The sequence below is a fragment of the Empidonax traillii genome, unplaced genomic scaffold (assembly GCF_003031625.1).
Source record: "Empidonax traillii isolate 1590-97213 ecotype Southwest subspecies unplaced genomic scaffold, ASM303162v1 scaffold1350:size273897, whole genome shotgun sequence".
NCBI lineage: Eukaryota > Metazoa > Chordata > Aves > Passeriformes > Tyrannidae > Empidonax > Empidonax traillii.
In genome coordinates, this window is record NW_020956543.1 from 166,754 (window position 1) to 182,237 (window position 15,484).

General features: G+C 55.5%; 2 protein-coding genes across 2 annotated transcripts in view; both read left to right on the top strand.

The window, feature by feature from the left end:
• The first annotated feature begins 21 nt into the window (after window positions 1-21).
• Window positions 22-9,769, top strand: ANAPC2 (anaphase promoting complex subunit 2). Its single transcript, XM_027906746.1, has 13 exons — window positions 22-97; window positions 797-1,419; window positions 1,978-2,110; window positions 4,263-4,437; window positions 4,584-4,703; window positions 5,163-5,280; window positions 5,362-5,543; window positions 5,685-5,826; window positions 6,573-6,648; window positions 7,219-7,422; window positions 7,618-7,747; window positions 8,039-8,274; window positions 9,276-9,769. Exons 1-13 carry the CDS (start codon window positions 32-34, stop codon window positions 9,486-9,488), a joined length of 2,418 nt encoding a protein of 805 aa, XP_027762547.1. The 5' UTR covers window positions 22-31; the 3' UTR covers window positions 9,489-9,769.
• A 4,747-nt stretch (window positions 9,770-14,516) lies between these two features.
• Window positions 14,517-15,484, top strand: part of TOR4A (torsin family 4 member A) — a 16,500-nt gene continuing 15,532 nt past the window's right edge. The window contains exon 1 of the mRNA XM_027906749.1: window positions 14,517-14,623. The gene's annotated coding sequence lies outside the window, so the exon portion shown is untranslated. The remainder of the gene's footprint in view (window positions 14,624-15,484) is intronic.

Here is a 15,484-nt window from a genome sequence, read left to right on the forward strand (position 1 = left end):
CCGCCCCTTCCTGCGGCCCGGCCCGGCCCGCATGGAGCTCTCGGCCGCCTGGCACACGCTCAGCACCGCGCTGGTGCCGCCCGCCGCGCTGGGGCTGGTGAGGGGGCACCGAGGGGGACCCTGAGCTGCCTCGGAACCCACCCGGGGGGGCTCCGGCCCCGGCCCCGGCCCCGCCCCGGCCCGGCCGGGCCCCTCCTTCCCCGGGCCCGCGGGGCGGGTGGAGCCGCCGGGGCTGAGGGAGGAACGGCCCGGGCCGCCGGGGCTCTGCGGGGGCAGAGGGGCAGGGGCGCCTGGGGGTGTGCGGGTGGTCTCTCCCGGGGGCTGTCGGGGTCCCAGGGTCCAGCCGGCCCCTCTCCCCATCACCCCAGCCAGGAGAGGGAGGTGCCCAAAGGGGCGCAGCTCCCCCGGGCCGAGCTGTGCTGGCGTTGGCCAAGGAAGGATTTTGCCCCAGAGCTTGGCTGTGAGGAGGGGTTTTACCCCAGTACCTGGCCCTAAAGAAGGGTTTTGCCCCACAGTCTGGCGTTTTCAGGCACCCAGGGGTGGCTCGCAGCATTCCCTCCAGGATGCGTGTCCTGCTGCAGCCACCAGCAGGGACAGCGATGGATGGGTGGGTGGATGGATGGACGATGGATTGATGGATGTGTTCGGGTGTGAGCCCTGAGAGGTGGGCACTGGGTTTCTAACAGTGGGCTGAGACCCCGGCAGGCATTCACGTGGTGCTGTTTGGCAGCAGAGTCCGTGTGTGTGTGTTCCATCAGATGCTGAACTCAGTGTCTTCCTGCCCTTTCCTTTCCAGGCAGCCCCGAGGCCGGAGACTGCAGGGCCTCTACAGCATGCAGAGCTCCGGGCGGCCCTGGACGTGCTGCAGTGCTACGACCTGCACTCGGTGGTGGAGGAGTGGTTCACCGAGGTGCTGCAGACAGACCTGCAGGCAAACATCGGCCCTGAGTTCTGGAAGTGCATCATCCAGTATGAGAACACGGCCGAGGAGCCCCAGTGCGCCGCGCTCCTCCTGGACGCCTTCAGCCGGCTCAAGAGCCGCCTGGAGCCCTACCTGAACAGCCTGGAGCTCCTGGAGGAGTGGACCAAGGCGGGCCTGCTCCTGGGCACGGGCGCTCAGACGCTGCGAGAGAAGGTCTACACCATGTTCAAGGCTATCCTCTTCTTCTCCACGACCAAATCCTTCCAGGAAATGATCCAGCAGTTCTACAGCCGCACGTTCAGGATCTACATGCGGCAGTGGAAGAAGGGAGAGGATGGAACGACCGAGTGCGAGAGCAGCATGAGCGAGGCCGAGCAGGAGAGCGACACGGAGGAGGCTGGGGGAGAGGGCTCGCTGTGCCCAGGCTGCAGCAGCAAGAGGGAGCAGTGCTGGTGCCCCGAAGCCATGGAGCAGTTTCAGCAGCTCAATGACATCCTGTACGTGTGTCACGGGGTGGTGGCTGTCACTGGGAACGAGGGAGGGTCTGGGTGGGGAGCAGCGGCAGGTTTACTGAGCCCTGAGAACCCGAGGAGTTGTGTGTGAGGTCAGGCTGTGTCATGGTACTGGGCAGAGGGCCTAACACAGCTGATTTCCAACTGTAGAACAGATCTTTAGACAGAAAGTTCCTCTCCCTGGCTATGAGAATATTTTGTTCTTGCTCTGAGGCCTTCTGACCACAAAGAAACAAACAAGTGGAAGGTATCCCTGCCTCTGACATTGTACTAGATGACCTTTAAGGTCCTTTTCTACCCCAACCTCTATGAAACTCTTCTAAAAAGTTTTTGATGGCTGGAGAATAATGCTTGTAAGGAAGATTGGACAGCAGTAGTGTCATGTGTTATGTATGTAGTGCATCTCTGTGGGCTATCAGCATGTGAACTGAGGCCTCATCTGTGAGTGTACAGAGAGAAAGGTGCCCTCAGGTTTTAGATTTTCTTCCTTTGCTTGTCACCTTTGCTCCCACACGCTCCTGATGGGTCACTGTGTGTCCGTAGGCGCCGGCTGAATTTGCTGGAGAGGGTGAGTGCTGATGCCGTCACCACCATCCTACACAGGATGATCGAGGAGAGGATGGAGCAGCGCTGCCGGGGGGAGTACGAGCACTCCTTCCTCAGTGAGTTCCAGGAGGTAAGGCCGGGGTGTGGGCAGCAAGGGCCCTTCCTTTGGAGATGTGCAGCTGCTCTTGCTTCAGCAGCTCAGGCTTAAAGCAGATCCCACCCGAAAACACCTGGTCCAGGGCTATGGCTTCCACCATCCCTGGCAGGAGAGGTGGTTTTAAACTCCCCATTCTGATTGCTGCTGGAGGGAAAGGTTTGCTCTGACCCGTGCACAGTGGACTGTTGTGTTTCACCTTGTGATGTCCAGAGTAATGAGGGGATTTCTGTGGTTCCAGTTGACAAAATCCACAACCCGGCCTGCAGAGGACCCTCCCTCTGTGTAGGTGAGCCCACAACTAGAGTTTGTGTGGCTGCTTTCTGTCCTCCTTCCAGTTCCCCTGTAAAATAGGAAGCGAGGAGAGGAGAGGATACCCTGGTATTGATCTCACCAGTGACCACACAGAGAATTAAAACCTTTCTTTGCGACTGCTCAGTTGCTTTGCTGCTACTTAAACCAAGTTTATGCGAGGCTGTTTACCACTATGAGCTTAAAATAAAATTCTGTGGGTTATGGCTCTTCCAGGGCACAATCCTGTGCTCTGTGTCCCTCAGTCATGACCTTGCCTTTGCCTGTGTCAGAGAACAGGGTGTTCAGCCAGGTTGCCATACAAGCCAGACCGTGGTGGCTGCCCTGGTTCCCTCACTGTTTGCCATCCCCACTGGGTTTTTTTTGCCTGCAAACATCAGGAGTCGCTTTGTGTTTACTTCCCTTCAGTGGCTCTGCAACACTTTCTTTACTGCACCTCGTGTGAAATGCTTTTTGGGTGAGCTGGAGATTGTTTGGGGATATTTTAAGGGCACCAGGCAAAATGCAGCTGCATTCTGCTCATCAGGCATTACAGAAAGTCCCCTTGCTCCCCCCCCTTCAGAAGGGCCAGTGTGTTTGGCCACAGAATATTGGAGCGTGTCAGAATTAGGAAGAGGCAGTTTTAAGAAAAAAAGAAAGCACAAGCCTGGCAATCTAAAGGTAAAATAGGAGAAGCCTGAGAAACAGGTTGCTCTGAAAGTAGAGGTGCTGAGGGCAAAACCCCTTTGCAGACACAGCAGCAGCTGCCTGGAGGGTCAGTTTGCAATCAGGCTGTCACAGGAGCACTTGGAGAAGATAAACCATGGGGAAGGATGGGTTGGTTTGATAGTAATTCCTTAAAATTGAGTTGGTTTTTTTCAGTTATGGTCCCATCCTTTTGTCCTTTAGGAAAATTCTGTATCAGCTACTCACAGCTGTGCCTGGGTCAAGGCCCAGGTGTTTGTAGTTCTCAGGCTTATCCTGCCTTGTCATTGGCAGAACTTGTGCATTTCTTCAGCGTTTCCTCAGTTGAGTAGATAGTTAAATATGAGCATCAGCAAAACAGACCTTGACTTAGCATTTTTATTTCAGGCTGTCAGAATTTTCCTATGAAAAATAAATTAATATCTAGTAACGCTGTTAATACTGAAATACTATCCCAGGAAGCACCATATATTTGCCACCGTAATGGGAAAAAACCACATCACTTTTGAACATCTGGATCTTGTAGTTGAATGCCTTTGAAATTTGACAATTACACATTTCTCTGTAGAAAACCAAATCTCAAATATAAAAAGATAACCTTCTGATGCTCTCTGTTCAGGTTTTTACTTTATTATTCAGTGGCTGGGCTGGTGTTTGAGGTTTCAGGTGCCTGGGTTTGGTGTCGGTGAGCCCTTGGGATGGCTTGTTTGGTTTTCATTGATTTCAGGAACCACAGAAATTGTGGGCCAAGGGTGGTGTGATGGGCAACTTGGTAATTTTCTTATGAATGGGATAGTTCTGCAAATATAGAATGGGATGGAATTCTGCAAGAATGGAATAGTCTGCAAGTCTTGGAATGTACCCTGTCCTTTCTGGAGCCCAGAGCCTGCTCACAGCCCTCAGTTATCCCTTATCTTCTCATGCACACTTGCACAGTCCATATCCTGAGTCTTTAAAGTCCCAATTCTTTCAGCTGGGCCTTCCCCAGCCCTAACCCAGGCTGGGATAGATTTGGAAAGCAGCTGGAGGTGATGCTGTCCTTGTTCCTGCTGGTCGTGGTGGCTGCCTGGGATGGGTTAAGTGTGGGACATCATTGCGGTGTTCACACGTGTGTCTCCCTCTCCTCGTGCAGTGGATTGAGAAGGTGATTGGCTGGCTCAGCAGGGTGTTCCTGCAGGATGGGCCCTTGGCACGCTCCTCCCCAGAAGCCAGCAGCACCCTGAAACGCTGGAGGTGCCACGTCCAGAGGTTCTTCTACCGCATCTACGCCAGCATGCGCATCGAGGAGCTCTTCAGCATCATCCGAGGTAGGGTGGCCCAGCCAGCACTCATTCACTCTTGGGCTGGGCCTGGGTGGATGATAGAGCTGTCTGCATCCCCTGAGGGGCCACACTGCCTCCCTGTGCCTCCCCTCGGAGCGTGGCCCTGTCCCTGCTCACTGCTTGCTCTGCAGATTTCCCGGAGTCGAAGCCGGCTGTGGAGGACCTCAAGTTCTGCCTGGAAAGGACTAACCAGAGGCAGCAGCTGCTCAGCTCCCTGAAAAGTGCTCTGGAAATGCGACTCCTGCATCCTGGTGGGTTTGCCTGTGTCCTGACCCTGTGGGGAGCCTGGGCATGAGCAGGGATCCACTGGGAGCCAGTCTGGTGAGCGAGAGGCAGTGGCTGTGCCCGTGGCACGCTTGCCATGTTCCAGTGGGCATGGGCAGCAGCAGCTCATTGTATCCCAGCCCCTTTTGGCCTCAGTTTTACAGTATGGTCAGGAGCTGAGCTAGAAGTTCAGCTTTGGTCCACGTGGGCAAAAGCTTCTTTGCTGTGTGTGGTCTGAGCTCCTGACACCGTGTCAGGGCTCAGCTCTGAGCTCCGTTCATGGTTGGATCTATTTTCTCAGACATTCTCGGATCTCTCTTGTTGCCTGGGGCAGCAGGGCAGGGAGCCTCTCTCCTCTGACACCACAGGTCAAACAGAGGGTTTGGACCATCCAAACCCTTAGTCTGTGCTTCAGGGCTCTGACTCCCTCTGCTCCTCTCCTGTAGGAGTCAACACATCAGACATCATCACTCTGTATATCTCGGCCATCAAGGCCTTGCGGGAGCTGGATCCCTCCATGGTTATCCTGGAGGTTGCCTGCGAGCCCATCAGGAAGTATCTGAGGTAAGAGGCGTGCTGGGCAGTCTGACACATCCCTGCTCCCTCCCCTGCCTTCACTTGCTCTGTGTCTTGTGCCATCGGCAGGACTCGGGATGACACGGTGCGGCAGATCGTGGCCGGCCTCACCGGGGACGCCGAGGGCTCCGGTGACCTGGCGAACGAGCTCTCCAAAGCTGACCCAGTGACCCTGGAGAACGGCCAGGAGAGTGATGATGACATCTCAGAGCCAGGGGACTGGGTCCCTGACCCGGTTGATGCAGATCCAGGTGTGATGCCAAGCCCAGGAGTCCTGGCAGCCTGGGGGGCTGAATTCAGGGGACCGGCTCGCTTTGCTGGTGCTCTGGAGCTGAGCTGGGCTGGGGCAGGCCTCTGTTAATCTCCCAGTGTTGTCTGCTGGATTCCATTAGGAAAATCGAGCTCCAAGCGTCGCTCCTCAGACATCATCAGCCTGCTGGTGAGCATCTACGGCAGCAAGGACCTGTTCATCAACGAGTACCGCACGCTGCTGGCCGACCGGCTGCTGCATCAGTTCAACTACAGTGCCGAGAGGTGAGGCCTCCCTGCCCAGCCCCAGGGAGAAATCACCTGGGATTTCTTCTGTCTGCTGTCCCAAGGATAACACCTTCAGGCTCAGTCCTGTCAATGGCTGTTTGTGGAGCCGGGAATGTCCTTGGCCATTCCTTCTGCAGCTCTGTGTTCAGAATTCCACGTGCTCGCCTCTTCTTGGGCTGCTTCCTGCCCAGCCCTGCCCTTGGCTTGTGCTAGTGCAGCAGTGTGTAGGAAATTGGAGGCACACACACCCTCTGAGCTCCATCCCACATGTTGTAGTGGCCCTCCAAAATGGAAAGGATAGGAAGGTCTGTGTTTCTGAAACACAGGAAGTTCCACCTGAACATGAGAAGAACTTTACTGGGAGGTGCCTGAGCACTGGAACAGGCTGCACAGAGTGTGTGTGGGGTCTCCTGCCCTGCAGATATTCCAAATCCATCTGGACACAGTCCTGAGTGACTGCTCCAGGTGACCCTGCTTGAGCAGCAAGGTCAGACTGGTTGCCCTTCCATCCTGAACCTTTCTGGGATTCAGTCTTCAAAAAGCTGCTGGCCTAGAAGAGGTGCCTTCCCTCACTTGGGTACTGGGAGCCATCCTGGTCAGATAATGTGCCTTGCAGGGCTTCTTAGGAAAGAGCACCCTTGTGCCAGGGACCCCCTATTTTTGGCTGTGTGGCAAGGGGTGGAGGCCAAGCCAGGTTTGTCCATCCAAGGGACCTTTGTCTGACCTGTTGTGTCTCTTGCCAGGGAAATCCGCAACGTGGAGCTGCTGAAGCTGCGGTTTGGTGAAGCTCAGATGCACTTCTGTGAAGTCATGTTAAAAGTAACTTTATTTTTAAATTCAAATCCAGGGTGTTTGAGCCCACTGGGGAAGAGGAGGGACTCGAGGAGCGTCCCAAAAAGGGTCTTTTAGGAAAGGGGGGGCCCCAGAAGGCCGGTGAGGGGGCTGATTTGTGACAGTCAGAAGTGCTTTGAAATCATGTCTGTGTTTTAAGCCCTGTGGGTTGGGGTTTTGACTCTGGGGAATGGTTGCTCTGGTGCTGCTGCCTCTCCTGGCCTTCCTGCAGTAGAGTATCCTGGCATTGAAGAGCTGGGCTCTTCCAGCTCCTCTGGGGTTGGGACTCTGGAGTTTGATTCTCTTGGAGCACTGTAGGAAGAACACGGGTCTGGAGGGACTCCAGTGAAGGCTAGTGAGGAGTTATAAGCCCTCCCTCGAATGTTTCTGAGTGTGTAGCCTCATAATCTTTCTGGTAGACACGAGTGATCATGTCCTTTCCAGTTTCCCCATTGTCATTTGGGGACAAAGCTATTCCCCCTGTTTAAGCTTCTTCACTAAGGATTAGCAGTGACTTGGAAGAGAAGGAGCCACCTCAGGCTGCTCTGGCTGTTGCAGGACATGGCTGACTCGCGGCGCATCAACGCCAACATTCGGGATGAGGAGGAGAAGCTGCCGGAGGAGGAGAGGCCCCCATTCAGCCTCGTTGCCGTCATCCTGTCCAGCGAGTTCTGGCCACCGCTGAAAGAGGAGAAGCTGGAACTTCCAGAGCAGATCAAGGAAGCCATGGAAGCCTATTCCAAGAAGTATGAGAAGTTAAAGGTGAGGCCACCTTAACCCTCCTTTAAAAAGCTGCTCAGATTTTGTTACGTGGCGTGGTTTTTGCAGAGTCCCCTTTGCCATCCTTTAGATTGTAGCTGTCAGTTTGCCCACGCCGTTAGGGCGACATTGCCAGTAACCCACTCAGTGGTTCCTGCTGGGAGATCTGCTGTGAGTGGCTGCCTCCCCCTTTTCCAGGCCATGAGGACCCTGAACTGGAAGTACCACCTGGGGCTGGTGAGCCTGGATGTGGAGCTGGCCGACCGCACCCTGTCCCTCTCCGTCTCTCCCGTTCATGCCGCCATCATCCTGCACTTCCAGACCAAGAGTGAGTGCTGTGCCAGCCCTGTCTGGGTGCTCCCACGGGTGGCTGAAGGCTCTCAGAGCCCTGGCAGCAGGAGCCAGACTTGGTCCACGGGCTTGGGTCTAGCACAGGGCTCAGGGAGGTCTCTGTCACCCATCAGGGCCACAGCTGCTCACCCATCTGCCGTGGGCGGTGGCTGCACACAGCTGCTGGTTCCTGCCAGTGCCTCCCCAGCCTCTTACCCAGCCCTGGCGTGCTGGGGCGCGGGCAGGTGTGCTGTTCTCTTCTCCTCTCTGATCTCTGTGGTCTCTGCAGGCACCTGGACGCTGACAGAGCTGAGCGAGGTGCTCAAGGTGCCGGTGACGTCGCTGAAGCGCAAGATGACACTGTGGCTGCAGCAGGGTGTGCTGAGGGAAGAGCCCGAGGGCACCTTCACCGTGATTGAGGAGGAGCAGAAGGACCAGGTGGAGAAGGTGGTTCTGATTGACAGTGACGAGGAGGGAGACTCTGCCATGGCCTCACAGGCCGACCAGAAGGAGGAGGAGCTGCAGGTATACCTGTCCCTGTGCCTCAGCTGCTTGTGGAGCTGGCAGGAGGATGCAAAGTCCTGTTTGATATCTTTAGTCAGTCCTGTTTAATATCTTTGTTGATGATTTGGATGAGGGGATGGAGTCTACCCATAGCAAATCTGCAGATGGCACCAAGTTGTGACGTCAGTGCCATGGGCTGGGTGACAAGGTGGGGTTGGGTCACAGGTTGGACTCGATGGTCTCAGAGGTCTTTTCCAACCCAGTTGATTCTGTGATTCTGTGAAATATCCTGTGGTTTTGGGTTTAGGGAGTCTGACTTAAGATGATGGATTCAATTTACACTTTGGATTTACATTTTCCACTTCAAGTGGCTGAGTCCAGCCACGAGGGTTTGGGTTTTGAAGTGGGTGTCCTTGGTTAAGGCTCACTGGTGCAGGTGCTGGATCACAGCCTTCCCTCCAGACAAGTGTCTGGCTGCTGAGTCAGGGAGCCACTTGGACAACTCTAGGTCTCTTTTTTTTTTCAGTTAAAAAAAAAAATAATCTGAGACATGATTTCATATTTGCAAATGGTCTTAACTTGTTTGGATGCACCCCAGCACTTCTGGCTGCCCAAAAGGCTTACCCAGCACTAACAGCTGGATCTCTGCCTTCTCTATGTTGTGGTTCCTGGACACTTCCAGTGCCTTTCCTGCCTGTGAGTCATGTTTTGTGTGTTGTGCAACACGGGGGTGTCATACTGGTGTTCATCCACGGAGGGTCATGCTTGTGCTGCACGTCAGATCCTTCTCTACAGAAACACAGAGTCACCAAAGTTGGAAGAAACCTTCAGGATCATCTAGTCCAACTTTCTAGCTGTGTGTGCTTGGATATCCAAGCTGCTGTTCTTGGATATTCCCTGCTTAAAGACTGCATGAAGGCAGAACTTCCTGCCTCCAGCCCTGCCCTGCTTTTGGGACGTGGGATGTTTGCTCCGTGGTGGAGGTGTCAGTGTGACTCACTGGTGCTTGTGTCCCTCTGCAGCTGTTCTGGACGTACATCCAGGCCATGCTGACCAACCTGGAGAGCCTGTCCCTGGAGAGGATTCACAGCATGCTGAAGATGTTTGTGATGACGGGCCCCGTGGTGACCGAGATCGATATCCAGGAGCTGCAGGGTTTCCTGCAGAAGAAGGTCCGGGACCAGCAGCTCATCTTCTCAGGAGGGGTCTATCGCCTGCCCAAGAACTGCAACTAGGCTGGCAGAGTCCCTGCTGCCCCTCAGCACCCCTGCCCCGTGCCTGTGCTCCACTCTGGAGTGTCACCAGGGTGCCACCAGCTCCTGTGGTGCTGCTGGGGGGTTTCTGTGCTCTGAGGGTTTGCTGTGCCCCCTTCCCCCCACGGGTGTCGTTTCCCACAGCAGCAGCCTGGGCTGTGCACCCCCAAAACGTCTGGGCCTGCTCCCCACATTCCTTCCTGCTGAAAGTCAGTGCCTGGGCCCACTTCACTGGTTAATAAAGAACAGCAGTCTTCTTTTTCCAACTCTTTGCTTTCCTCTTGGCATCAGCCAAGGGCAGGCAGGAAACTCCCCAGTCTGCTGGGCACCAGCTCCCTTTCCTTGGGTCTGCATCTGCAGCCCCAGGAGGTTTTGGGAGGGGGCTGTTGGCTCCAGCTGCTGTCTGGGGCTCTGTGTGTGGCTAAAGCAGTGTCTTGCAGCCGGGTGTGATGAGCAAGACCCTGCCCAAAAGCAAGTGTTGGTGCTGTCTCCTCTGGCTGAGGGAGGGGGGACAACGCCAGCGTCCCCTTGTCTGGGGCTCTTGGAATAGTTTTATTGTGGGATGAAGAATGCTTCAGAGGGATGAGAGGGAGCAGCTGGTTAGTCCTGGAGAAAAGTTACGTGGCTTATCCCGGCACTGGCAGGATTGCTGGGCCGTGGCACTGGTGATGTCTGTCTCGTGGAGCTGCCCTGGGGCACATCCTCCTGGCCAGCTTCAGAGCTGCACCACTGAGACTCAGTTTGATGGGATAATCCCTGAGCTCCTGGTTAATCATCCTGCCCCCCACCCAGGTATGGAGCTGGGGGTTTCAGGACTGTGTTCCAACTCCACTCCACAGTGTCCAGGCTTCCTGAGTCTTGCTCATCAGGAGGAATGTGCTGGGGAAATCTGGCTTTCACTAAAAATTTGCTTTCTGTGAAGCAAACAATGAGTTTCCACAGCCCAAGGGGGTCTTCCCTCTCCTGTGCTGAATCTTCTGTCCCAGGCTGTGGGCGCTGCAGCAGCTGGGACTGAGATACCACAGTGAAAACAAGGGAGCAGCCTGTGAGCCTGGCCTTGCATTGAGGACTTGTGGAATGTAGAATCAGCCTGTATTTACTCTTTAACCTCGTTTCTCAGTGCCTGAAGGCCCACAGGTCCCCCTGTGGACACCCTTTCTGCAGCCACAGGCTATGGGGTACAGCACTTCTCTCCCCCTTGGGCAGGTTGGTGGTTTTTCCTACGTTGGGGTCACATTTTTTGTTCCCTGGTGACACTTTGCCCCGGGCTGGTTGGGGGGATGGCACTGGGAACTCTTTTCTGTTGTAAAGGTTAAAATGTTCCTTGTGCTGAAGGAGATGTGGTAATAACTGAATAAACCCCAGCCTGTGAACAGGGAGGACATCACTCCAAGCAAGATAAACAGCAGGGAAAGGATGGACAACCACGCCTGAGGAGCCCCACAGGACCCTGGTAGGACACTGGATGGATCCACTGGCATTTGAGGTTGTGTGGAGTGTCCAGGACACACCACTGGCCTTGTCATCGCCGTGCCCAGCCTGGGATGGGGCTGGGCCATCCCTGGGACACACATTTTGGGGACCACATCTGGAACCACAGCTGCTTTAACCCCAGGCAGGTCCTGCTCCCTGCTCAGAGCTCCTGCAGCAGGTCCTGGTGGGCTTTTCCCTTGCAGAAAACACCTCCTGGGGACTTCACACTCCCTCAGGCTCCTCGTGCCCTTGCTCAGCTCTTGCTTGGAATAAACCATGGAATAAACCCCAGTAGCCACAAATGCCTGGGCTCCACCTGAACTCACCTGCCCTGGCAGGGCAGGAGGGAAGGAGAACAGGCAGAGAGACCCTGGCCTGACCTCTTCTCTGATGTGCTGCAGGTGCAGAGTCCCAGGGCTGCGTTTCACCCACAGTTTTATTTCACCCTTTCATGAAAGAACACTGTTTGAGCCCCTGGAAGCGCCTGGCAGGGCCAGCACTGCAGGTCAGCGGGGTCAGTGTCTGGCAGCCCAGGGTGTGCCAGCCCACGTCTCACTCCCTGCTCGGTCACTGCCCAGAGAGTGTCTGGCCGGGCTGTGGCTGCGACAGGGCGGGGAAACAGCTCTTTTTGATCCTTGGAGATCAAAGAAACTCCAGTTTGGAGCAGGGCTGCTGCAGCAGGGCTGTCCCCAGGGCCGGGGCTGGCTGGAAGGGAGGTGGCTGTGGGCGACTCAGGGCCTTGGCTGTGCCTGCTTTGCTTACGGATGCAAAAATACTGATGGATTTACGTGTGGGTGCAGGTGGATTTATTGCTCCTGCGGTGCTTCCTCACCCCCCAAGGGCTGTGGAGTGGCGTGTCCTCTCTGTGCCCCATCCCAGCAGCGTTCCAGCCCTGGCCATGCTGTGGGAGGGCACGGGATGAGCATCATTCCTGCCCTGGCTTTTCCCAGCTGCCCTGATGGGATGGAGCCATGGGGTGTGATGAGCTGGTCCATCCTGAGCCAGGGGATGAGCGCTGCCACAGCTGAAGGGACCTGGAGTGTCTCCTCTGCCCACGGGAGGTCCCGGCACGGCGGAGCCACAGCCAGCAGCTGAGCTGCAGTGTGGTCGTTTCAAAGTGTTACAACAGGAAAAAACTCTGGTTTAATGACTGCTTTGGCTTTCATGGAATGTCAAAGTCTTAAAATTAATTGAAACAATCTGGAAATGTGATTTTTTTTTCAGCCTGATGGAGGAAGCTGGGAAAAAAAAAAAAAAAAAAAAAAGGGCTTTGGGCTCTTCCCTCTGCTGTTTGCTGTGCAGTTGTGTTGCTCCAGGCTGGAGCTGTGTCTGCTGGTTGGGGCAGAGCCCTGTCCCACGTCCCTTGGCTTCACAAATCTCTCCCCCTTTCGAAGAAAGAAAGAAAAAAATGTTGATAGCTAAAAAATGCACGTAAAGTCATAGAATCACCGACTCATAGAATGGCTTGGATTGGAAGGGACATCAAAGATCATCTCGTTCCACTCCCCTGCCATGGGCAGGGACACCTTCCACTGGTTGCTCCAAGCTGCCCTTTAACACTTCCTTACTCAGGTGCTTGGGAATGGCTCCAGTTCCTCGGGGGTGTTTTACAGATGCAAACCCCTCTGTGCACCCTGTGTCACAGGGGGAGGTGTTGGAGGGATTTTCTCTGATGACCACACATGAAATGAGTCCATACTGGTGGCACTGGGGGATGCCTCAGTTATTGTCCCACTGCTGCAGGCACTCGCTGCTCTCCCATGTTTTTCAAATTATTTCCCAGATTTTCCAGGGTTTTTTCCCCTGATGTACCACTTCTTCTTTCCAAAGTGAAAAGCAGTGTGAGCCCGCACCTTCCCAGGGCTGGTCCCTGCCCTCTCTCACTGCCACCCTCGTGCTGGGCCTGGATGGTGCCTCATGGCATGGCCACAACCTTCCCTTTGGCCCCACTGTCTCTGGCACATTAACTGAACCCACCAATCCCATTTTTCTTAGTTTTTACCTCTTCTCTTGTTGTTTTAGTGAGGTGGGGACGGAGCTCGGCTGGAGGACAAAGCAGCAGCAGCTTTACCTTGGGTTTTAGGAGCCACCATCTGATTCAGCGCCCCTCCAACGGCTGGAAAAGAAGCAATAAGATAAAAACCCTCTCACACAAGCCCTCATTCACCTTGGTCTATTTATAAACTGTTTAGAAGGGCCACGATAACCCAAGCAGGATGCGGTGTCCCTGCAGGGGACATTCCCCGGCCCACGGATAAACTGTTTGGGTTATCTCAGATGTGTTAAAGCAGGGGCTGCCGGCAGAGGCTGGAAATTTTTGCTAAGGGTGAGATTGGGAAGGGTGAGGGGTGCAGCTCAACAGCCCTGGGAGTGCATCTTGCCCAGGGAATTGCTGGATTTCCACTGGGTTTAGGGTTCAGGAGGGCTGATGGTGTTGAGGCACCCCAGGGGAGAGAGGGGCTGGAGCAGCACCAGCAGCAGTTCAGGGCAGATAACCCAAGGTGGGTGATGGAAAAGGGAAAAACCCACCCCTCAGCCCAAGCCATTGCTAATGAGTCCATGGAGCTGGTGGGGTCACACCGCAGAGGGGCAGCTCCAGGCTCGGGAAAAGGACCTTCGGCTCCAGGAATGAGCCTGCAGGGCTGGATCCTGCACCTCTGCCAGGAGCTGCTGACCCCATCTGCACAGCAGCCCCACACCAGGGGATCTGCTGCTCACCATAGAGCAGATTATTTTAGCATATGCTTTTAGTTCTTCCCCTTTTTGGGGCTGCAGGGCTTCTCAGGGCTTTCTGTATCCTCATCCCGGCTCCATTTCCCCTTCTCCACTTGCAGCCTCTCCCTTTTACTTTTGGGGCTCCCTTGCCTGCTCCAGGCTTTGCCTCCATGGGCCATGTTTCTGATCTCTACATCCATTTTCCTGACAGCTTTGGAGCTACTCTTAGTTTCTTTTTTGACAGACTTTCTCTTTTTTGACAGACTTTCTCTTTTTTGCAGAGTTTTTTTCCAGGCAAGGCCAGTGCTGCAGGTGTGGGAACTACAGTCTGTCCTGGAGCTACTGGGGCTCACCCTGTACCCATTTACCACTGGACTCCCCCCAAAGGGACCTGCTGGCCCTGGGGAGTTCATCTACCTAATTCTGGCTTCCTGGGGGCAGAGGAACCAGGGGGATTTGTCCATGTCTGGAATGCAGCTGCTGCTACTCAGCCCTGGAAGTGTTCAGGTTAAACAAGTGACGTGCCAAAAAAATGGAGGAAAACCCTAAAATTGTCCTATAAGTCTGTGCCCAGCCGCTCGAGGCCATGTGGCCGCCCAAACTCTGGTGATGCCTCTTGGTGGGTACCAAACCCCGGGGGGATGTTCAGCACCTGGGGGGTGCCCAAACCATCTCATCTCAGAGCTGCCATCTCTCTGTCCTCGGGACTTCCTTGTCCCGTGTCCCCTGGGTGCCCCCGGCGGGGCAGAGCCCTGGCAGGGGCTGTGTTGGCACAGGATTTGCATCCGTGGCCGCAGGAAGGGCCGTGGCCCCGCGGCTCGTCCCCATCCCGGCCCGGCGCCGTCTCCTCCCTCCGTGGGGCCCCGACGAGGGGGTCGGGGCAGCCTCGGCACGGTCAGGGACACGGGGGACAGGGCTCGTGTCCCGGGGTGAGTGGGGCACTGGGGCTGGGGGGAGAGAGGGCTGGTCCCAGGGCACCCCTCCTGGCCCTGCAGAGACCCCTCTGCACACCCCTGCCTGCCCCCCCTGTGTGGGGACGGAGGAACACACAACGACCTCACGATCAATAAGCGCGTTCGATTTATTATCTATAAGGCAGTCATTTTATAACATGTGTAATAAGCTCATACATATTGCAAAAGCTAAGCTCAGGATTGGTTGGCCTTTAATATTGCTTACATGCTGCTGGAGTTATGTCTGGAGTTTTAATCCCTTTCCTTTTATCTTCAGTACCAAAATCCTTTTTTAGACTCTCGGTTCCCTCTCTGCTACATTCTCTCTGTCACATTCCCGTATTTGCTACATTCTCTGTCACGTCGACAACTTCCAAGGACACCATCCTTCAATGCCCCTTCTCTGTTAACCATTCTTGAGCCACACTATCCAGAGACCCCCCCTCCACACCCCTGCACTGCTCTGCTCACACACGGCCCCCCAAAGCACTGCCCCCCAAAGCACTGCCCCCCAAAGCACTGCCCCCCACAGCACTGCCCCCCCACAGCACTGCCCCCCAAAGCACTGCCCTCAATGCCCACATGTTGGGCACTGCCCCTGTGCCCCCCAGCGTGTCCCCAGCTTCCCCCCCATGCTTTGGGGTGCTGGAGGTCCCCAAAGCCCCGTGGGGGGGACATGGCACAAGGTGATATTTTGGCTAGGAATGTGAGCAGGGGCTGTTTTCCACCATCCTGTCCCCCTTGCCCCCCCCTGCCCGACGGGCCGTGCTGGAGGGACCTCCCCCCATGGGACACCTCTGGGTGCCAGCCCTGCCCCTGCCCTCCCCAGGTGCTCCC

Coding starts and splice junctions, on each gene's coding strand:
- ANAPC2 (XM_027906746.1), top strand. CDS start 32: ATGGAGCTCTCGGCCGCCTGGCACACGCTCAGCACCGCGCTGGTGCCG. Junction 98..796: donor CGCCCGCCGCGCTGGGGCTG/GTGAGGGGGCAC, acceptor TTTCCTTTCCAG/GCAGCCCCGAGGCCGGAGAC. Junction 2,111..4,262: donor TCCTCAGTGAGTTCCAGGAG/GTAAGGCCGGGG, acceptor CTCCTCGTGCAG/TGGATTGAGAAGGTGATTGG.